The following is a 24,043-nucleotide window of genomic DNA, read 5'->3' as shown; positions in this document are numbered from 1 at the left end:
GGACGGACACAGGCGGCGGAAGATGAGAGAGAGCGTGCGTGAGTGAGAGAAGGCGAAAAGGACAACAAAACACTAGCGTAAGAAGGCGAAAGGAATGAAGGAAGGAACCTCTGCTCTCCATTGAGGCGAAAGGAGTTCTAGTCCTTTCCGGGGGACCCCTCAGAGAACAACAACGCGCGTTCGTTCACAGTATCCCCGGCGTGCGCACCTACTAGCCGTCTGTTTGCAATGGGCAAAATGCTCAAGATGCTCGGGGCCGGCTTTGCAGCAGCGTGCCTACTCTTCGGCGGCCTGGGAATGGCCACGACTTCATCGCAGGTGTCTCGTGCCGTGGCCGAAGATGACAACAGCGGCGGGGGCACCGACACGACAGCTGGAGATGTGCCACTGGCCGGCGCAACAGCGGCTTCCGACGCCCCCGACGTGGAGAACCGTTTGCGCGCGCTCATGGACCGCTTGATACAGGAGTCCTTGCCTCGCATGACGTCTTTGGGCAGCGGCTCAAACGTGACTGCTGACTGCTCGGCAGCCCTTTTCAGGCTGCTCATGGGAGTGCGCAAGTTTGAGCCGTGGGCGCTCAGATGTAAGTAGCCTGCTTAATGGCCTTTTATTTTATTCAAGTTGCTTCTGTTAAGCTTCCACTCATTTGTTGTTGCTGATAATGGCACTCTGTATCCATACCCGATGCTCAATGTATTCTTTCGATTACGATCATACGAATGCTATAGCCTGAGACCACGCATACCGCAGCTATTTTTGAAACAGCAGCTGTGTACGTGGTCAGACGTCGGAAATAAAGCGGGAGGGCTCGTTCGCGAATTTCAGGAGTATTTGGTAGCCTCCAGGTCGGATATAAACTGTGGAAGAAATCTGATGCTTAATCATGACAATATTTCAACTTTTTTGTTAGAAGAACTATCTGAAGCACGAATGTTATCACAAACGTACGTGGCCCAACTTGTGCGAAGTAGATGCGAAAGGGCCCAAAGTTTACCACTTGCGATGGGAAACCTGGTGTATTTTACAACCTACATGGACTTCATGTCAGCATCACTCTCCTCAAGTTTGAGCTCTGCAAATTCTAACCAATTTAACAATTTACCAAACTCACCTCCCTTTTTTTTGTGGAGGGGGGAGGGGGTGAGGCTGGCACCTAGTGCTGGAATGGGTTGATGGTGGAATGCACGACGGTTACTCCTCGGGGCAAAATGTCAGACACTTAAGTTCGAGCAGTGTGAGAGGGAATTCGGCTGCCAGTTTAAACCCGTGGACAGCGCTATTTCTGGCCGCTATATTATCAGTGGACAGAATTAGAACGCCTAAACCTTTACGCAGTAGTGTTGGGTATTTTAGATAGATGCCAGCTATCAAAATATTATCATAGTCTGGGCTTCACTTTGGAATCTTCCTGACCGTAGAGTCAGATTATACCGCTTAATGTGTCCGAAATTCATTCAACCGATGCTGTACGTAGCATCGGTCGGAAACACAACCGGAAATGTGCTCATTTAAGCGCATTTGATATGAAACACAAAGCTCGGGATCCATGCAACGTCGTTGTGTGATGGTTGTGTAATGCGACATTATTGTTTATTCGCACCTTATGCGCATTTCACACACGCGTATGGCTGTCTCTCATTCAGCACTTCAAATATAATCATTGTAGACGCTATATGTAGGCATCTCGCTCTTATGCCCGTGTTTTTGGCCTGTCTATCCGCTCTAATTTTCGAGCAGGTGCGCAGCCAGCTCATAATCACGATTCGAAGAGAGCATCTGTGAGGCCAACCTCGAGCCACGAAGAATATGCCCAGAAAGGGATTGTAGGGGTCGTACCCTCCGCGTCGTAGGAGGCTTTTCCCAAGGGCAAACCAAGAAGCTTCGCATACTTCTCACCATGCGCGGGCTAATGTGGGCTCTCCCGTCATTACGCAACCCCGCGCTGCCGCACTGAACGGGCGTGCCACTTGCCGGTACGCGTCCCAATTCGCACGAAGTCGTGTTTACATACGCGCGTTGCCAGCAACGGGCGGTCAATGCCAGGCTTTGCGTCAACGTGTGCTCGAGCTACTTTCCTCAATACCGGCTCCAGCCTCAATGTCAGGACAAAGTGGCTTGAGAAACGAAACCTGGCGCTGCAAGCCATTACGGCTTGTACTGTTCTTCGCCCCGTCGAGAGGAAATCGCAGTGCGCGCTCAATGCAAGGGTGCCATTATCCCGCGCTTCTGAGCCCTATAAAGAGGTCAGTGAATACAAATGGCCTAATCTGTAGCGAGTAAATTTTTTCCTTCATCTTCTCTTCTGGAGTAACAGTAGCCGACTGTGGGAGTAGCGGACCTTTTCCCCTTTCGTGAACCCTATAGGCAATATTCCCCCTGAGAAATTGTAGGATTCTGATGTCGTGACACTGGGCATTTGAAGGTCACTATGTGGTAGTGTGAGAGAGTTCTTAACGTCAAGTTGGGATGCCGGACCAAGACAGAGGGCCTTGATTTCCTATATTTTGACCGCTTCTGAATCTTGTTATGTGTTTGTCCTAGCCCAAATTATGTGCAGTGATTGGGTGGGTGATAACTCCGCTTTATTTTGAAACGTCTGAAATGAAACCAAGGAAGTTTACTAGTGCGAATGCCTGCCACGGCGAACCTTTACTGCCCAGAAGTCTAAGGCGAGCTAAGGAAGCTTAGTCTAAGCTCAACCTATTTGCCAAGATCACCCCAGCACCTTAACAACTAGCTGGCAGGGCGTGCATCCGTGCCATTACCGTATTCATAAGTATTTACAAAACATTTTTGCAGCAGCTGACATTTTCTGTCAGGGTAGACCACGAAGTCGAAGTTCGTCAACTATCGAAAAAACTATTCAATAAGAATTTTATCTATGCACATCCAAATTAAACCCATGAGCCGCCCGCTAAGTAAAAGTTTGTTGCTTTATAGCAGGTCTTTTTGACAAGCGTGCTACATGTTTGGCAGGATACATGAAACGAGCACGCGTAAAAAGTAAACAGTTAGGAATTCATTTTCCTAACTAGTGCTCTTTTCATTCTAAATTAAAAACAAATGCTCCAGAATTTTTCGATGAGGGCGAGGCTGATACCGTTATTTCGATGCTGTGCCCAATGCGTTGAAAAATATGACGCCGTTTTTTGCATGTAGCCAGCGCAGACCCACGAAACTCGAAACTCGCCCCCACTCAGTGCGGTTACTGAACAAAGGCGCAAGCTGCGGAGCTCTGCCAAACGTTTACTAATTGCCCCTGTTTTGTTGTGTCGGGCGGAAAATATAACAGGAACATTCCGTGCAAGTGCGGTTATATTTTGACAGCGCCTACTCTTCCCGAAATGGGTATTACGTGCGATTAAACATTCACCTCGTGGAGGTTGGTTTCAGGCATCCGAACGCCTTGTGCGATAACTGCACTTTTACGCATGGGCTCTCGACTCCGTACCCCGTATTCACATTGGGCTCACCGTTCCAACGCAAATCACGCGTTTCCACACTTGACAGCCACACGCTGAGGGCAAGGGCCGTTGGCAGACGAGGTAGTCATTAACATTCGGTCGCAAGGCACGTGTGCTCGGAGTATTTGCAGACCAAGCGCGCATCCTGAGAGCCTCGCAATCAACCGCACTCGGACGCACGTGTTTCTCTCTTGCGCTCAATCTCCGACCCAAGCAGCGCATGACCATAGAGGAAGTTCTAAAATAAACCCCAGACGTGCAGCTTTATCGGTTGCACGATTGCGCATCGAGTCCTTCCGTTCTTTCGAGCCGGAAAGTGGCGGACAGGTATACACCCTGCCCGCATGCGCCGAGGGCAGGAGACGTCCATCCGAGCCGCAACTGGGATGTGCCGTGTACGGTTGAATCGGCCCGTTTGCTCAAAGCGATCGTTCACTCTTTCGTTCGGAGCGAGAGAAAAGAAAGTGGAATAGAGGAGAACACTGCGAATAAGAACGTACATAAATCGGCAAAAGGGGGAAGATGTGCTGCTGTCCGGACGGCGCTCGACGGGTTGCGAAACCCTTTCCGCCATGGCTGCCTGCGTCGTTACGCATGACAGAACAGACGACCTTTGCGAACCGTGACCCCTTTTCAGAAGGGATTACCCACGCGCGGCGTCTGAAGGGCAGTGGGAGGCGTTGCGCGGGCACCACGAGTCGCGATCATTTTCAAGCCGGCGATGTGCAGGGAAATGGACGCTGCTTAACCGAACGATGACTTTTCGAGATTGTTGTCGTGAAGGAACAATGTGGTGAAAAAACATAGGCGGTCCAATGCTTCGCGGTTAGCCCTTTCTTTCATCGTGGTACATTACTTCCCAGACATAGCTTTGAATACGTGATAAAAGAAGTCCTTGGCGCATTCTCTATCGGAAATAATGGCTGTTTGTCGAGACGCCTTAAGGTGATCGCTCGGGTGCGGCGTCGGTAAAATGGTCACGCAGAAACATAAAATGACGACGACTGATTTAAGCGACATTGTGAAGGCCGAATAAACGGAGGCAGTGCCGTATTTGGTCAGCCGCGTATGTTTTTCATCTGGTTCATTCCCTCGCAGCTACAACGGTAATTACGCCGACAGTCGCCCTTATATCGCTTACCTCGCGAAACAGTTTGCTACTCACATGATGAAACATGATGCAACCGGTTATTCGGTTACCCATTGGGGGTAACCGGATAACCGGGTAATGCGTTAATTGATAACGATAATACGCCGCCTGTTAGCATCTCAACAACACCATGAGCGCAATGCGCCAAAAGCGCTCGTCTTGATACTGATCTACTCGACTCTTATTTCTTATACACAATAAGCTTCCGATGAGCAAATATCTTCATGTATTTCTTCTTTCGTTTCCACAACCCCTTATTCATGATTTGCAGAAACTCAGCATAACTCGGCATTTATGCAGAAACTTGGCACAAAATACGACTGACCGAGTAATATATTGTAGGATATGACTCAGTCACAGCTCTAGCGGGCTCTCGATTCAGCTCCCACGAGGACCATGGAAGCGTATAGGCCCATGGTGTTGCTTTGTTTCTTTTCTTGCGATCGGCTTAGCTCGCCACTTACCTCATCCCGAACTGGGGAAAAAAATTCCGTCCCATAGTGGGGATGGTTGTGTAAACGGATTGCGCCAGCGCGACAGTTCCTCTTGACCGCCAAAGCGCAGCAATGCGCACGCACGCTTACGTAAGCAAATCGCATAACCGGAACAAACAGGCAAACATCGTTATCTCGTCGTTTTTGTCGCCGTTCGGCCACCTTCCTCATATAATCCGGCTACATGTCGTTTCTGGTTACGCGAGTCCTTTATCTCACCTGCCACCGCCAACCATTTTTTTCTTCTACCACCGCCCGACTTCCGCGCTTTTCAGGAGCGCGCGTAACTTCCGTAATCTGCATCCGGTGGCGGCCTGCGCCAAGACGGTCTCGGAGCCCGCCAGAACTTCCTCCCCGCTAAAATTAACTTGACAAACGCTGGAAAGCGAAGCCCGCAGTGTGCCTCTAAGGAAAGGTGCGCGGGCAGTGACGGCTGTGGGTCGCTGGACTGGCGCCTGCAGAGGTGTCTTGTAAGCGGGCGCCCAGCTTCAAGGCACGTAGGAGGAAAAGTGAGACATTTGTCCTCGGCCCAGTGCGAATCAAATTTTGCTGCGCTGCAGAGAGTGTGAACGACGTTCGCTTGCCTGAAACGCTGCGGTATCAGAATGGCGCCCGCTGCTGACTTTCAGGTGATTTGCGATCGAGTCAACATTCATTCCCTTTTACTTCACCAAACAATCGAGCCCCCGTTTCGGCCATCTCGGCAACGTGCAGGCCCGAAAATCAGCACAGAGGCTTCCTATCTGTAAATAGTTCGATATAAGCGGTAATTCGATATACAAAATGTACAACGCATGCGAATAAAGAGTGTTAAGACTATTCTGTAAATGCAATAATTTCATATACTTTCAGCGTTCGAAATAAATGCCTTTGAAGAGCAATAACGTACTTGTATAATTTCTGTTGGGTGTTTAACTACGCTAGTAGCAATTATCGCAGACTCTAGTTCGTTTCTAAGGGAAAAACGAAAATATTCAGCCTACATCTATTCAAAGATTGGTCAGGGATTGCGAACATGTTATTTTGGCTCGATCGCGCGAGGACTATTCAGAGTGATTGAGGTTTGTTTGTCAAATTTGATATAAACTGGGTAGGTGTAGTATGGCTAGCACCGGTCTATTATTGCAAGCTTCCGCTGCGCCACTGCTCATATCAGCATATGAAGAAAAGAACGTCGTCGTCTGAGAACGCAATTGCAGCGCAAAAAGTTCGTCGTTCTGAAGTCGTGGTTAAAGGCATCTATTCCTAATACACCTAGCTTAACTTCCCGCTGCTATACATTGAGTTCTAGGCGCGGAATGTGATGTAACAGGTTTTGAAGTGCCCTAATAAAAATAAGTGTTGTCGCCTTTCCACAGTTAAATTTGGATGCATTGAGAGAAGCCGGGAACATTGAGAAACAAGCATTGTTTCCAAAAAGTGAATAAATGGACTTAAAATGTAACCCGTAAAATGAAGCTCTGCATGGTTACGCATTTGTCATTGCGCAAAATTCAGAACATCCGTTATGTGTTTGTCGTTGTACAACGTAGGTACAGTTCTTAGGAGTGAGTGACCTAATCTAATGCCCCCCCCCCCTTATTTGAAGTCTATTAAGCCAGTGCGGGTTTTTCCTCTGGCTGGGGCGATTGTAAATCATGGATGCAGCGGAAATTGTGTTATATTTCAATAAATACAGTTGAGCGGAAGAAACCGCTTTCAATTAGTACTTTGCAAAGCTTCCAGACATTCAATATTCTTTGACAGTTACTGTCAGGCAACTCTCGTATTAAAAAGAATAACCCATGTTTAAATGCGGCTTCTAATAGAAAGAATAAAAATAGCCGATGCACTTCGTTCGAGTTTAGGACTTCTGATCAGAAAATTCCGTTACTTTGTCAAGCAACGCAATGCTGATAACATTCCTGTTATGGCCTCACTTGCAAGATGAGGGCTCATGCAATGCGGCGGAAAGTTGTACGGCTGTCAGTTTACTTGATGACAACAGTAATCCAATTAAATTTCGGCGACAAGTGAAAAAAAAAAGCTGTAATATTTTTTCTTCGATAACCATTGGAACTAACAAGCGAAAAGCATTTTAAGTGCTCCGAGTGTACACCTCCGTAAACTGTACATTGCCGCGCACTGTTTTTGGTGCTGCTGTCGCCATTCGTCGGCCAGCTGAGTAGGTTCCAAGGGGCCTTGCCGCAAAAGCAATAATTGAGAAAATTGTGAAACTTGAAATAGCGAGACGGGAGGTGTTTCGTTTTGGCAGCGGTTCCTGGGCCTGGTTAAAAAAACTTACGCCCCTTAGTCCAACGACAACGGTGGTTCAAACACTCAGCTTTATCGCGACGGATCCCTTCGAGCTCTCGTTGGGGTTGTAGGGCTTCACAGAGTTTTGTTGACGGAACGGTCGCCATCAGTGAGACCAAGAGAGCTTAATTCGCTTTAAATCCAAACCTCTTCGAATGTGTCGAAATGGCGCAATCGGATAGACGTCGGCGTCACAACTCGAGGGACCCAGTTTCGATTGCGACCATGAGAAGCGTTTTTTTTTTCTTGAGCCGCTTGATGTGTCCTCGCTTACAATTATTGTTGTATTGTGAAACCCATTGTGTGAAGTTGGCTTTCCTGCAGTGCCCTTTGGTGGCGGAATGGTCGACATCAGTGAGGAATAGAAAGCTTCGCTTTCGTATCTCGACCAAACTACGAATTGATTGATTGATTGATTGATTGATTGATTGATTGATTGATTGATTGATTGATTGATTGATTGATTGATTGATTGATTGATTGATTGATTGATTGATTGTGATGTTTAAAGTACCGCACAGACTATGAGGTGCGCCGCAGTGGAGGGCCCCGGATAAATTTTGACAACCTGGGGATCTTTAATGGGCGCCGAAATCTCGAACACACAGCCGTTTTCGCTTTTTGCCTCCATCAGGAAAGCGGCGGCCGCGGCCGGGAATCGAACCCGCGTCCTTGGGACAAACTACGAATGGTCGGTGATGGTTTGATGGCTAACAATAGCTTTATTGACTATCGTTCAGGCGAAATTTGCGTGTATGCCTGCTGCTTTGGGTTTGCACCCTCGAGGCAGACGTGTTCTTTTTTTTTTCTTTTATGCCCCACTCTGTACTTGGGTACAACTTAACAATGACAACGCAAGTTTCCCCTGCGTCTTGTCACCGCTGCCGTCTGTTTTCCCGCGCTGCGTGAAGACTGCTTACTGCGAGTATTTTCAACGTGACACCAACCGTTCCTGTGATTTTTTGGACTTAATTTGCTGATGACTGCACTGATGACTACCAAACTTCGTGATAAAAAGCAGATTACGTCACCCATTAGCACGTTAAGGGCATTTTCCATAGTTGGTCGTTTCCTGAAGCATTGGGTAGGACTCGGCAAACATGGTCCGGTCAGTGGCAGTTCCGCTTATGCTAGCTTGGTTGGTGTCGTGACAGAAAGTCGTCTGCCCGGCAGTGCGGCGTCCCAGTGTCAGCCGATGGTAGTTCTGTACGATAATCTGCGTACATGATTAGGTGTTCGTTCAAAACTTCTTTTCTTTACCTCGCCGTTTTCACTGCGATACAAATATTATGCGGAAAATGTCGAGTACAAACATCTCGTTTTGCAAGCGCGTAACTCCTATTTAATTGCCATTTGATCGTGTTGGCCTTAGCCAACCGCACAAATGCATGCAACAATGCGTGATAATTCTAGTGGGTGAACCTACCCTATGCGCACGACGCTGACGCGCCCCGGATTGTAACGCGCACATAAGTTTACTTAGGAAAATTCCAAAAAAATTGGCGCAACTTGCACTATTGGTGCAAGGCTGGAGAAACAGCAGAGCTCGCGGCCCTCTACCTTTGTCAGAGACCAGGCTGTGGAACCTCATTTATTCCAGAACTTGCCGCTGAGAATTCTCCAAGACTGGCAGGGCCGGATTGTTTCGTCGGCAGGCTTTCACGTGTCTCCCGAAGTGGACCCCGTTAGCACGTGCTAGAACCCGAGGCCAGGTCCAAAGCCAACGCCCGCGCTACGAAACCAAACGAAATGCTGTGCGCGCGGGGAATGCCACGACAGCTCAATCATAACGCGGGGGATCCAGGTTTGATTCCGACCCCGGTAAACATTCTTTTCTTTCCAATTGGCTTCCCATGTTATCGTTCCCCGTCGCTGCTGGCCCCGTTCCCCTCGGTCCTTTGGGGTGGCCCAGTGCTTAGGTTGCAGATTTCACGGCGTAAAGGTACCGAGTTCGATTCCCGGGACCTCCCTAACCACACGTTTTATTGAGACCTGCACTCCCAACCCCTGCTCTTGAGATTCTTGCCTTCTCGTCACTTTCCCTAACACGTCAAAGTTTTTTTCTGCGACAAGCGGATATAGCTCGGCCGAAACAGCTCCACTGTTAAAAAATATTTGATGCCCATTGTAACACGTACTTGGCAGAAGACATTTTATTTGACGCATGCAACTGCGGCAAAAAATTCCTTCTTCCTAATAAATTTTCTTATCCAACTCCTGCTGGCAATAAAATTTGCACGGGGAAGACTAAAAAAGTTTAGCTCTGCTTTAGCGCGACACGAGAACGTCAGTGGCGTGCTCGTGTCGCGCAACGCCCAATGTTCATGATGCTGCCCGGTTCCCTCGTTGTCGACAAGTAAAAATAGTTTGCGCTTAATGGACGCTTCATAGGGGTACCTCTTTGGATCAGCAACGACTGAAACAATGTTCTAATTGCGGAAGCAGAAACACGTGCAACGGCTGGCCAAGAATCAGTGCACGATTCAAAAATAGGTGCACCATTCAAGAATGGGTACACCAAAACTTACGTCATATTAATGTATTGTTTTGGATTAGAATGAGTTGTAATTTGAGAGTAGTTCGTGTCCATGTCAATGCTGCTGGTCGCTTTGAAGCCGACTTTGTTTTTGAGCCAGATTGTAGCGCGCACCGAAATTTCAAGGCTGCTTTTAGCAAAAATAAAAAATAAAAATAAATAAATGGGGGTCGGGGGGGTGGGGGGTTCCGCGTTACAATCGTGCAAATACGCTTACTGGGAGTCGCCTGCCAATTTTCTGTTTTCCACATTGTATAGTTTGTTGGACTGCAGTCTGCGGTAAACGTGGTATGAGTTATTCCAACGAAGCAATCTTTTGAGTAAGCGGAACTTGTATTTGGTCTTCATGGCACCTTTAATGCTAAATGTCGAGTATACCCAACAGGCGTGCCAACAACATCCCTTTCAGCCTAGTTCACTAAACTCTAGAAAAGGTGGGTGAATACAGCACGTTCAAGAAGTTGTCAGCGCTGATCCAAACAACGGAGGAAAAGTCAAACATAGGTTAGTACGCGCTGTATTGCGATGGCAAGGACTCTCAAGCAACGAGGAGCAGGTCCCCGCCGCCACTAAATAACTGGCAAGGCTTGCACTAAGTCAGGCCAGGCTTGAACCATAGCGAAGCTGCATGATTTATTTCTACGTGAGCACTGAAGGACAGATCACCACGCAGTTGTACAAGTTTGAAATGGTTTATTTACCTGTTCTGTCGTCGACTTGCACTGTGCTAATAGTAGTCACCGCCACATGAGTCGATATTGTCGTGTTCCTCAAGCCAAGCATTGCATGCGTGGTAGCGCTTGACGGTAGCTGGGGCGCAGCGGCGGCGGGTACGTGCACGACGCATGCAGGGGCTCGTGGAGTTGCGTCGAGGTTCCGAGTTGTTGCGCCAGCTGTGGCGTTGTTGGTTTATAGGAAATGCCAGGTGGTCATCGGGGTTTTGGCCAGGTTTTTTTTTATTGCCGAAGGCATGCGCGTTCCGGGGACGCTCGGTGGTCGCCGTGAGGCACGCGCGCACAAGCGCTCGGGATTTTCTTGGTATTTTTAATGCGTTACGCGTTACGCCGGGTTCAGATTGTTGTCACGACGGTCGTAATATCTTTTTCACAATGACGTCATTTCATGTCTCAGCCAACCTAACTGCGGGAAACGCTTTTTTTTTTGCGTCTATAGTGCACGATATGGCTATTGCGTCGGGAGTCTGAACATACCATGACGCGCCACACATTACGGCTAGCAACAGCAGCTCCGTTGTTAAAACAATGGCATACAACCAATGGGTGCCCGTGGCGATAATTTGGGGAATGAATTTGAGGCATTGCTAAGCTACTTGAAAAGAAACATCGGGTCAGTCGAATGAGCCATTAAAATAACGGTGATAGTACTAACGCTTGGGGGTGAGAAATGCGCGTCATAGATTAGATTAGGGCACGAACTCATGTAAGAGACATCCTGGCTCAAACTGAGACTTTTGAAGCTGTACTAGCCGTGTGATCCCTACAAGTGACAACACGTAGATCATCGAGATAACACAATTGCTCCCACAAAATTTCTACATCTGCCCTTTGCGACTGCTTCAACGAATGGCGGTACTGTGATCGATGTCCCGCGATGTCCTAGACAGCCGCCTTTCCCAGTTTTTCAACTTCAGTGGACGGAACCGCAGCTAACGTTCGTAGGGTCTTCAAAATTGTCTCCAAAGCGTGCCTACGCAGTGAAAGGATATACTGAGGATGAATGTTAGGAATTATGAAGTTTTTGACGTTTTTTGTTGGCACGGCAGCTGAGAACGGTGTGTCAATATCTCCGTCTGTCGCCTGTCTTTGCTTGTATTTCAGTCTTTTTGTACTTGGATACGGGCTGAATATTATAAATGAATATTCATTTCACTGCTCCTGCAATCGCGTTTAACGGCTCACGCTATAGTATACGATGACAATCAGTCTGTCTCGTACAGTGCGGTAATGACGCATACGTGGGTAAGAGGCAAACACTTCTGACGCACAGTGCTCATAGCGGTTAGAACAGTAGTCCCCTTGTGGGCAATAAAAATTAATGTATTGCGTTTGCCCAGATATGGATTTCCACGGGAAGAAGTGGTAAACTGGGATGCTAGTTCTTCTTCCACAAAGTAGTAGTAGTAGCAGAAAACGTTAATTGAGCTCAAATAAAATGACGGCGTCCTCTCAGACGTCGGACGGGGCGGTTCCCTGGTTTCGGGACCCATATACGGCCAGCAGCTCCTGGCCCCTGGCCGCCAGCGCGAGCTGGATCGGCAGGGCGGGGCTGGACCGTAAGGTCTCCCATCGCTCATGGGGTGGGGTAGTCTAGGGTGGAGGAGGGGGGGTATAGGGGGCTTGAGTAAAGTGCACTCCGTCAGGATGTGTGCGAGAGTGCCTATGTTATTTGTGCAATGCCAAATGGACAAGTGTCCTTTTCGGTTTTTGGATAGAATTTATTCATCAGGACAGGGTATGTAAGTGAACCCGCCTGAATGCGCCTGATGATCGTTTGTTGTTCCCTACTCAGGGTGCGGTGCAGCTCAGGGAGGGTGCGCCGATCATCCCTATACTCGGAGGTAATCTCTCTATACGTGAGCACCGGGTCGGTGGTGTGGGTGTCCGGCCCTGCCCGGAGGGTCATCGCTCGGGTATGATAATCGGCTATGACGTTGCCCGCCACCTCTGTTGGGCAGGCACCCATACCAGCTCTACGGCTCGCCCCGGTGCCCTGTTCTTCGTTAATATCGCGGCTGCCTCTGAGGAGATCACCCCTTTCCTGTAGCCGCCGTAAGCTCTTTTGGAGTCGGTGACCACCACCCTGGCGCCCGGTTGGACGAGCGCCAGGGCTATGGCCACTTCCTCTGCTGTCGCTGGCTCTCTGGTGTTGACTGCAGCGCTGTTTTGTCAGTTACCACCGCCGCTGCTTTGCTGCTGCCATTGACGAGGGACGCATCCACGTTGACGCTGCATTTTGGAATTAATCGCCTGATCTCTGGCTTCTCTCCTGCCATCATTTTTCCCCGGCGTCGTGTTCCGGGGTTTGCGCTGCTGAGCACGAGGTCGCGGGTTCATTTCCCGGCCACGGCGGCCGCTTTTCTGATGGAGGCGAAAAGCAAAAACGCCCGTGTGTACGAGATTTCGGCGCACGATAAAGATCCCCAGGTGGTCAAAATTAATCCGGAGCCCTCCACTACGGCTCGCCTCATCGCCTGCGTTGCGTCGGCGCGTTAAACCCCACAATCAATCAATCAATCAATCAATGTGTTCCGGGGTAAGGGCTTGGTGGTGATTGTCGTCATCCATTCAGTTGGGATGGACCTCTTGATTGTTGCTCTCCCCTTGCGCCACCCTATCTTATCCAGCACCACGCGGCCATGATTTGTCGGGCTCAGGCGGAGTCGCTGGTTAGACAGGTGGGCTTCTATGTGTTCGTCGACTGTGTTGTGTGCCCCCATGGCTTGAAGGCGCTGGGTCCACGAATAGATGGGTAGGCCGAGGGCTTGCTTGGTGGCCTTTCTGATGATGGTATTGAGTGTATTCTTTTGCGTCTTGTTTAGATTGAGATACGGGGCCGAATGTGTTATCCTGGATGTAATGAATGTCTGCACCAGTCTGAGGGCGTCGTCTTCCTTCAGTCCTCTGTTTCTAGTTGAAACCCTTATCAGCATGGCTAGGATCTTCTCCACGCTGGTTTTGATCTTGTTGACGGCGGCGTGTGCTTTGCCATTGTCTTGTATTAGGAGACCGAGGCATCTACATGTGTCCGTCGGCGTGACTTTGGTGCCGTCAATTTGGATGCGGATGTCTGGTGGGGGCTGCTTGCGGGGCTTCCCTGGTTGGATTACGCGAAGTTCCGACTTCTGCGGCGCGCAACTGAGTCCACATGTCTTCGCATACTCGGGCACTCACAGTGCACGAGTACGCGAAGACCTGAAGAAAGGCGAAAATCTTGGTCCACGATCAAAGCCGAATCGGATACTCTCACGAAGTTGATTACGAGTTAATATGAAAGGCTACATGCTCGTCAAATTGCTTGTGTGCCTCTTAGTTCTGCGGTGGGTATGCAGCCAATTACGAATGATTACGTGGTTACGAAATTCTGTTTTTCTTTTGCCTTATTGGAGGAAACTGTTCTCGAAGCTCAATTTATTTCAGGAAAGGGTGGCGGCCGGAGAGACGACCAATTGCTCCTATTATGCGGTACCACAAGCAACCGGCTGCACAGGCCCACACAAAAGTGGTTGGATGAAGCTTATAGAGGCCCTCACTCCCTCTATCTCCCTCACTCTCACTGCTTTGTGCCTGGTAGTATACTAAAAGCTAAATGTATCGACAGCACAGAACAGCACTCTGATTTGCTCGGCGCCGCAGCCACTGCCTCTTTTAGTCTCGGCAATGTTTTGTTTCCCTCTTATTTACCGCGGATACTCAATTCTTCTGAGCAAGTCTGTTAGTTCTATAATGTTCCTAGAGCAGCAACATTTCAGTCGGACATTTCGTGGCGTTTAAGATGTTTCAGATGTTGGGAAAATGTCAAAAAAGTGTTTCGGGAGCATTTGGGTATGATGAGCAAGCAGGTGTATTGCAGTTGGGATGGTCGGCATCAACTAACTTCAATGGCTATGCTACTTACAGGTGTCTGTACAACTCGATTCTCTGAAAAATAGGTACTATATTTCCCATCACTGACGCGAATGCAGAGACGCATTCACGTCAGCGGTGGGAAGCGTAGTGTTCAAACTTCAATTGAAAGCACTTCTAACGACCAGCTTCATGACACTTTGCATGAATGTAAATTTACCATAGCGGCCAACTGGTGATAACCCATACAGAGATTTAGTGTGTTAAGGTTAGAGTTAAAGTGATCGCCATTTTACCGAACACAATGTTCCAATTCCAATTCGTCAGTGAATTCAGCGACTCTAACCGACCAGTTGGGATTCACTTAAATATTCTTCACATGTATAACTTAGCTACCTGGTTTTGCAAATACGTTAAAGTCAGAGACTGCACGGTAACCTCGCTAGATTAGCCTGGCATGTTGGCGACGATGCCTAGTCTATTCTTTGGTGTATACTCTCCATTTTGTTTATCAAATAATTTGTCTTAGGTGAACAAAAAATAATTGTGGAAAATTTTCAATACGCCTTGTACGCCAGCGGTTGGAGTTTACTTCTCACCCTTGAAACTGCTTCTTGAATTCTAAGACTGCAGCTTTTGTTTTTGCTGGCCACTGTACATCAAGAGTATGCATTCAGACGCTACTTTCACCCCGGCATTGCATTTTAGTCTAAATGCAAGAATACTATGTACGTCGTTTCGTTTGCACTCACGTTGAACGCCAAGCGCAATAGAGCACTATAAGTGCAGAGAACTAAGTGCCATTTTGTTTTTACGCAGTGCTTGACGCGAACTCCCGTCCACCCGGTGGCCTCATTTCGGGCACGTTCAACGATTTGGGCACGTACGACCAGTGCCTCTCCACAGCTGCCCGCGACGCAGATGGGGGAGTGCACTTCTCGGGCCAGTACTGCACCCTGTATCTGCAGCCGCGGCGGCTGCCGTTCTTCGAGAACATCGTGCGGCGACTGCACGAAGAGGTCTACGATGGCGTGAGTGCATCCCCCATGGTAACCTACAGGCACACGCGACTGCAGGGTGAAAATGTGATACATACGGATACATTATGTTAAACATCAACTTTATGGGAGACGCTGGGCGCGTTTAGGTGCGTACGAAATCAAGTCTCATAAAAGTTATGACTTTCCCAATTCCTTCCAGCGAGGAATTAACTCAGTGTGGTCACGTAGTCACGTTAGAGCACGTTTCTTTTTCTCCATAGAAACATTTCCCTTATATTTTTTGCGCGAACGCATTAAAAAAAAAAGGTTCAAAATGTAAGAACACAGGTAAATAGTAGAATTAACTTTTATTCCAAAAAAGTAAAGTTTAAACATCGAGAATCAACAACGCAGTCTAAGCTGAACTAAAAGCTAATAAGTCGTACTCTACCGGAGCAAACTAAATGGCATAGACGGAGGGCTAGCACCGCAGATTATTATCATAAAGAAGAGCCGAATCGGCTTCTTTGGCAGTTTCTAAACAGACAATCACTTGAAAAACGAAGTGTAGATGTCGCTGCAAATAAAGTTTCTCAGAGCCATGTATGGCTGCGGCATTATTGAGTCACTGGTCCGACGGCCGAACCACCAATCTATAAATAAGATATTGTACTTTTGAATTCTTTGTTTCATACTTTCGGTCATCTAATTGTGTCCTGACAGCGGCTTTACAAATTCATTCCCGGAGTCTCCACCTCTATTATTCTTGCAGTTAAAATAAATAAAGCTGAGAAGTCTTACGTGCATCATTGTGTCGGGCGGTCAAAGGATGTACGGGACCATCGTACGAGTAGCTTCCACGCCGAGGCAACGTCCGGCCAAGAAGCACGGCAAGAGAGGGCAGGAAAGGGCACCTTCTCCGCATCTCAGTTCTGTCTTGCGCAGAAATAGGCTGCCACGGCGAGAGACCGCTGCAAGTCGTGGTGTTCGCTTTCTCTTGCGCTCTCCTTGTTCGGTGTTTTAGAAGTAACCGCCGTATGACTACGTCACGCGTCTGCATGGTTACGTTGATACTTGGCAGCGGACATCCTCTATGTTGCGGGAAGGGGGGGGGGGGGGGGGGGCGCTGACAAGCAAAGCAATTCCCTCATGGGACGATGCATGATCATGACACGGAACAGAGAGGTGCGCATGTTCACTCGTCTCACCACTGCGCGAACATATTGGCACCTTTCAAAATGCGGGTGGCACATATGAAAACCTTAAGTATTTTAGAAAGATCCCTTATTGTACCCTGCCGCACGAAGCTGCATTATATTTCAATATTATCTCACCCGCGCTTAAAAGGGGCCATGTAGACAAAATACACGTTTGTTTTAACCAATACATTTGGTGTTTTATTGTGTCCCCAGCACTTGTCCGACAGCAAACGATGATTTATTCACTTACAAATTAATGAATTAAAGATAACATTTTGATTCTCCCGCCAAATCTTGTGTTTCGTGACGCCTGCAACGACGTAAAGTGGACAGGTTTTCAAGCGAACGTTAGTGCGCTGTTTATTCGGCAGAGGTCTGCGGAAACTTGTTTACCTCAGTCCTCATAGATGGCGCCACCATACTGCGCCGGAACGCTGTCCGCCTTTGCTTTGTTTTCGACCATATTTGCACGTGGCTTGACTTTGTTACGGTAGAAAGTTATCGTTTCGTGAAACATGGTGTATGCTCGGAAAACAAAGCGACGTAAGACAATGTTGCTTACGCCAATCGGCCAGTGATCGTCTGAGACAACCGAAAAATGCCGGGCTGCTGTGCAGCCATAACAGTCACAGTGTGCGCAGTACCAACAGCAGTACACACTGGTGTTTCTATGTTTACGTGTACTTTCATACCTTCCATTTTTTTCCCCAGCTATTCTTACTGCTATAAAATGAATATGCATTACATTGAAGTGAAAATAGCTCATTCTGCAAGCTTCTAAGCCGCGCCTAACTTGCGTTTGCTTTTGCAGGTCTCAGCCAATCGCATGGCTGTACATATTACATCATATGTTTTAATGGGGGAAATGAGCTAGTTAGTCTCATGGCCATTCCATTTCTTCCTAATTATATAGCTTATTTGAGCGACGTTTACGTTAAAAGTGGTGTCAGTATGATTCTGACGATACAGCCTTTAATGCGAGTTTGCCAATGCTTATAAAGTGCGTGAAAAGGGTTCGTTGGAAGTGTGCGCAGACACTCGCGCACCGCATGGCGTACCTCTTCAAGGGAACGGAGGGGTATCGGCCACGGACGTCGCACCATTTGCGGACTTCTTATTTCATGACTAGATTTGATGCCGGGAGGCACGTACATAGTCATACTCGACATTCATTTTGCGATGAATTTCAAAGTGTTTCACACCTTAACCATGCAAAATCCTATGACACATATCTGTTTCTCCCTGGTGCAAATTGGTAGTGGGCTGCCATTTTTACACTGTTCCCGGAACGGTGTCTCTGCATCTGCCCTTCGCTGCCACCCAATGAACCCTCCGCACACTCTTCGGGACACGCCTGCTACGTTACAGATTACTAGCGCCATATTTCGTTTTACGCATTTACGGTTTCATTTCCCTCACCCCTGTAAAGGAAACAGCTGCGGTGAGCGAACAAGGCAAGAGACAAGTAGGCAGGCCCAATGACAAAATTACCATCCATTCTTAAACACAGTTCATAGAAGCGCGAAAGCTCAAAGTGAGTCTAACCTTCCCTGAAAGTGCGCCCAATCGATCCTCAAACCTTCAAATACCAAAATCCCAAACGAAGAACGAACGCATGCGACGATTTTCCGTGCACTAAATAAACGCACCTACAAAAGATCTAAATTTATACCGATACGTGGTTTCCTTTTTCCCGGTTTTGATATAACCATTTTGACACAATGGAAGCCCGGTTTCACGCACGCTCCGTGTGTCAAGAGATCTTATCAGAGCTTTTCGGTCGACCAAACGGTTTATGGGGAAATGCATTCGCTTTTTGACAGAACACCATCGATCCCACTAAGAAAGCTTTCGCTCTAAAAAAGATATTGACGGCTGAAGAAAGACGCGAAGTGAAAGCCGCGCCTGTGCCACCACCGGGACGTTATCGTAACGCGGACATAAATTTTTGAAGAGCAGGCTCAGCATTAATATATTGTCTTTGCCTGTGGTTGGCAGCTTCTAATCACTTATAAGCTTGGCTAAACTAGGTAAAATCGCCCTTGCGCTGTGCAGTGCCTGAATTTGGAGAACGTTTCCATTGTTTAGTGATACAGCACTTGCTGTGAGTCCGTGATTTTTTAAACTTTTTAAATATTTTCCCATAATATGAAGTAGTCGGAAAATGTAGCCAATCTAGTGCTTTTGAAAACATCCAGCGGAACTTTGATCCTGGAGTGTTCTACACACGTTGTAGTGGCAGCACCGAGATGTGCATAAAAAATTAACAATTATTTCAATTTCCATTCGGTAATACTCAAAACATTACTCATGAACTATAAAACGTTTAAAACAGCATGTTAAACCTTAGAAAAAAATTGCTCCAATTTAAATTGACCACAGTAAAATTCCGCCTTTCCCTCACGCCTTGACGTTTGGTGCAATGCGAGCTTATTTCACACGATTTGGCGCCACTAAATTTACCCTAATGCTTTTCAGAGTCACTAAATATATTTCATGTACAGCACTCTCTTTCCTTTCACAGATTTCTAAGTAAACTGTTACTTTCGCACACAACGAAATACAACCGAAAGCAAGGAAGCGCATTGACCTAAACTTTCTTATCCCTTTTTCGGATCACCATTTTGCAGACATCATCATCCCTTGGGGTTCCTTTGAGGTACTCAACCATTCTGAGTACAATGCTTTAAGGTTTCGTAGCCCTGGCGTACGCAGGGAGCCGTCACTCTTCCCACGTTATCAAAATTAGGGCAGGGGGTATTAACGAGACAACTGAGACTGCCTGCCTTGAAATGGCGGCTACCGATAATAATTGTTTTTCTGTAACAAGTCTATGCTCTCCACCTTGTAAATAAGGAACAAAGTGGGGGCGCCGCGAGCTGCGCTATAGTGAACTGAAGAAACCAGTGCTGCACTGCCCTTCAGCAGTTCAGCCCATTTAGCCGAATCTATAACACTTTTGGAAAACAAGCGCTATATAAAAAACACAGGCCGAGGCGTGGACGGGACAAGCGCTAAACTTTCAACAAAATGTTTATTGCATAACCAGTGCTTATAAACACGTCTGGCTAGCATGAAGAGAGGAGGAAGGAAAGGGAAACATCAAAATGGTGGGTGAAACAAGAAAAACAGTGACGTACCGCCTACGACAAGAAATGCAAATCAAGTTTCGATAAGGCTACAGACGGCCTGCTGATGCATTGATCCCCAGACCTTGCTATCTCTGCCTCTTCCCCAATTTCTTTTGTCAGGCCCGAGCGGTGAAAATACTGTTTTTTATATAGCGCTTGTTTTCTGTGTGACTATGAACCAACACGCCCAAACCTTTTTCCTTCTATAACACTTTGCGTGCCCTCATGCATATCAACGCTCTCGCTATGTGCTCCTTCGCTGTGATGTTTTGGGACTTTTCGGACTGTGCACTCACGCAGAAAGCTCGCCATTCATCATGTTGTTGACGTAACATTCACGGGTTTGCCCCAGGAAATTGTCTAGTGAGTACGAGAAAGAGGTTGGCTTCAAACCTAATTTGCGGGAGGATTTTAACACATCACAGCCTAGTGATATGACATAGATCAGGTCCTGCGTAGTAGTTATAATACCTCCTACCCCGTGTATTATTTCTGTTATATTCGCAGGCAAGGCTCGACTTCTTCAAGTTCATGTACAACGACATGGCACACGGCCTCCGCCTTGGGGTATGCATTCCTTCGGCGTGCTCTGCGCGAGAGTTCCAGTTCCTCGTCGGGTCATGTGAGTACGCGGTCACTTCTTTTTAAGCAAGTCGGTTTGAGAACACCGGCAGGCAACCAGTCATCTTAGCTGTAAAGCGAAGAAAAAGGAGATGCACAATGGCTAATTTTGGCTACCTGAGACAGCGTTAGTTCTGTCGTTTTCTTCTCTGGTCATCGTTATTTTGTGAACTCGCTGTAGTGCGGGTTACCAGCTATAAAAATCCGGTTAAATGCCTAATATATATGTTGCATGTCTATCACGCTAAACAATGCACGCCTTAAGGATCAATGTACGTATGTGGGCGGAACCGCACATGAACGGCAATAAATCGCCATTCTCTAGTTACTTCTTGCACAAGTGAGCTGCCTTGTGGCTGCAAGCGTGAAGTAGAAAATGCACTGGAGATTTCTGAAATAATTTTAAGAAAATAAAATATTCAAGGAAGAGACTTGTAAGGAACCTGTTGTTTTAAGAACAACGTGCGTACTTAATTCATATACGTAGACAAACCTTGCGCTAAGGCGCAGAGATCAAGGAGCCTCAAAGTAATGTAGCATTAAGGCGAAAGTCTTGTATGTCTAATTGAAAGTTGGACTTCGCATGACCATAGTGTCGACACGAACTGTAGAAAAGCCTCAGAAACGCCAGAGGTGTTCTAAACCTTGCGAGCCGTGTGTAAGAGATGTTTAATGATCGACAACGTTTATTCATGATTGATTCGTTATTGATTGTGATGGTTGTAGGGTGGTAAGGTGGATCGAGGAGAATTAAGATGCAATAATTATTGATTAGTGATTGACAGAAATGAATAATATGATATGATTAAGCTAGATTTACATGAATTAAGGCGACTTAAGATGTGTGAAGGTAGGGTAAGATGCATGAATGAGTGCTGAGATAGATTGAAATAAATTAAGAAGGGATTAGTGTTGCTTAAACTGGATGAAGGTGGAATGGTATGGATTAAGGTAGATTACGGTGAATTAAATGGGATTAAAGCGGATTAGGACAGATTAAGGACGATAAAAAAGAGTGGCTGCCTTGTTGACGGGTGGATGTGTGTACCCGTCACAATATTTCACTGGGATTTTGCCTTAAAAGCAACTAAACAGGCTTAGGTGCCCTCAATTTTTTTACAACTTCCTGCGAAACAATTTTTTACTTAAGTTTGACGGTGAACAACAAAACATTGTTCTTTACTTCCTCCCACTTGTTACAGGGCCAAGCCCACAAATGAAATATACCTTGACGGCGCAGATTAAGTGTGAAATGCATAAGAGGTGTTGCTTAGAGTCGCTCCGGCTATTGCGACCTCTCCAAAGTCATTTCTCTCTTTACTAACTTCTAGCTATGCTGTTTAAAAATTACCTAGTCCAAAAATATGCTGTCGGCATGGAGTTGTTTTTGTAGGGAAAGAGCTCATAAAAACAGGACGAGCAAGGCAGCTTACAAATGATATAAAGGAGAAGGCCATACCGGCCCTTCCGAAACAGCACGAAAGCCCTCGGGGGCTGCACATATTTCTCAGGCAGTCATTGGTCATGCAGCTTTCAAATACTAGAAATAGTGGTACTGCTACTAGTAATTAACCCTATCTGCACAGAATCGTGCCCCAGTCATAGTTATGGTGGTGCAAACATGCACTCTTTTTGTACTGATACTGCAAACTCATTCAACAGCGCAGTGCCACTTCATGCCATTCGCGGTGCTCCTGTTATACTTTTATCTGCATAAAACATCAGCCGGCGAAGTTTTCTTCCAACAAATAGATCTAAAGGATACTGGCGCTGTACTAGACCATATTTCATCCAGTGAGATAAAAGTTGTCCGACAGAATCGGGCATGTTAATGGTCACCTCATTAACACTTCAATTGAAATCTGTGTATTGGGACGCCGTCTAAAGAAGGTAGGAAACAGTAAGTGCTTGGAAAATGGGTTGAGTAATAATAATTAGCAATCATTCCAGAACAATTCTCCCGCTCTACATCAAACTTATTGAAAGGTTATCGACCATCCACCTTATTACTTCTGTAACAAAATTGACTTTAGCGTACAGTTACTCCAGTCTACGACCTAGTTACCTCAGTGATCTGGCCCCAATAGGAATGAGAGATTACAAGATTATGGCCATTTATATTGCGCATTAGTTCTTTCCCACCTAAATCTTTCGACTTTAGGAACCATGTACTAAAGAACATTTCAAACATGAAAGTCTTGGAAAACTCGCACCATTTGACACCGAAGTTGTTGCCATTGCAGTTATTCAAAGCTAACGAAAACGACATGCCAAATTTTGCTGTTCAATAAAATGATCACCGAAGTTATGTTTCTGAATAATGGCATTCTTCGGAGATGTAGTTTAGATCCCATTCTCTGCGTATTTTACATCTCCCATCTACATAATTATTTGACTCAACAATAGACACTGACAGTACATCTATGTAATCGTGTTAATTAATTAACTGCCAAAGTAATATTGACGTACACAGCACTTCAGGTGGGGTGGTTGAAATTTTTTGCAAATTCAACTAAGGATTATATGGGGGTTTAACGCCCCGCAGCTTATTCTGACCTCCTGAGGACCTTTCACATGCAACAAAATCTCAACACATGGGCCTCTTAGTGCTTTCTGTACATCGAAAAACGGCCGCCGCGGCCGGGATCCAATTCCCGACCTCGGGCTGAGCAGCACGCCACCTTAGCTACAGAGCCACCGTAACGCAATTGAACGAAGGAGAACAGCCTTCATACCCGCCGCGGTGGCTCAGTGGCAAGGCGTTGTGCTGCTGAGCACGAGGACGCGGGTTCGGATCCCGGCCGCGGCGGCCGCTTTTCTAATGGAGGCGAAAATAAAAACGCCATTGTGCACGAGATTTCGGCGCACGATAAAGATCCCCAGGTGGTCAAACTTAATCCGAGGAGCCCTCCACTACGGCGCGCCTCATCGCCTGCGTTGCGGCGGCGCTTTACACCCTACAGTAAATCAATCAAAAACAACCTTCATCATTGTTGTTGCCGCCATTAGGAAATACATAATCTCAGACCTAGAAATTCTTCATTGTTATGACGCCATACAGAAATCAAATTCAGTAACTTTTGTAGGCGTGTACGGGTCAATTTTCTTACTTTGAAAGTTGTGTTTGTTGAGTGAGTGTTAATTAAATGCCGTAGTTGTTTCCAACTCTCTGTCCCTAGCATGTAATGTTACTAATTTGTTATACACTGTTACCTCACTGATGGCTTGCCAGTGCGGGGGCAATACCTGCAACGTTAATTGGTCTCGCGTCCGCCACTTCAAAATCAGTATTTTTCGGTTAATCACATAAACGGTAGAGGAAATCTCCTTCCTGTCTGAATCGTAATCTTTATATCTTTTTATTCGCACTAGAACTCCAAAATGAGTTTGGCACACGAAACTGGGGAAGTTACTTAAGCGGGACGGCCATTAATATGTCCCTGTTTGTTGAGTCATGGCCAATCTTTCAGGAAACAATTACTATTAATCCTGTCAAAAATATGACAGCTTAAGTCCGGTAAAAAACAAACCCAGTGAAAACAGCGGTCCTTGAGGGGTATCGCTGCGCCATCTACGAGAGCGGGCAATTG

General features: G+C 46.9%; 1 protein-coding gene across 1 annotated transcript in view; it reads left to right on the top strand.

Annotated features, from left to right (window-relative positions):
* The first annotated feature begins 237 nt into the window (after positions 1 to 237).
* Positions 238 to 24,043, top strand: part of LOC144156413 (nose resistant to fluoxetine protein 6-like) — a 48,858-nt gene continuing 25,052 nt past the window's right edge. The window contains exons 1-3 of the mRNA XM_077688374.1: positions 238 to 583; positions 15,342 to 15,553; positions 20,340 to 20,454. Of these exons, the coding sequence (XP_077544500.1) occupies positions 238 to 583; positions 15,342 to 15,553; positions 20,340 to 20,454 (673 nt within the window). The remainder of the gene's footprint in view (positions 584 to 15,341; positions 15,554 to 20,339; positions 20,455 to 24,043) is intronic.

The sequence above is a fragment of the Haemaphysalis longicornis genome, unplaced genomic scaffold, assembly GCF_048455015.1.
Source record: "Haemaphysalis longicornis isolate Haplotype H1 unplaced genomic scaffold, Haemaphysalis longicornis Haplotype H1 scaffold_1, whole genome shotgun sequence".
Taxonomy (NCBI): domain Eukaryota; kingdom Metazoa; phylum Arthropoda; class Arachnida; order Ixodida; family Ixodidae; genus Haemaphysalis; species Haemaphysalis longicornis.
This window is presented reverse-complemented; position numbering and strand designations above follow the sequence as displayed.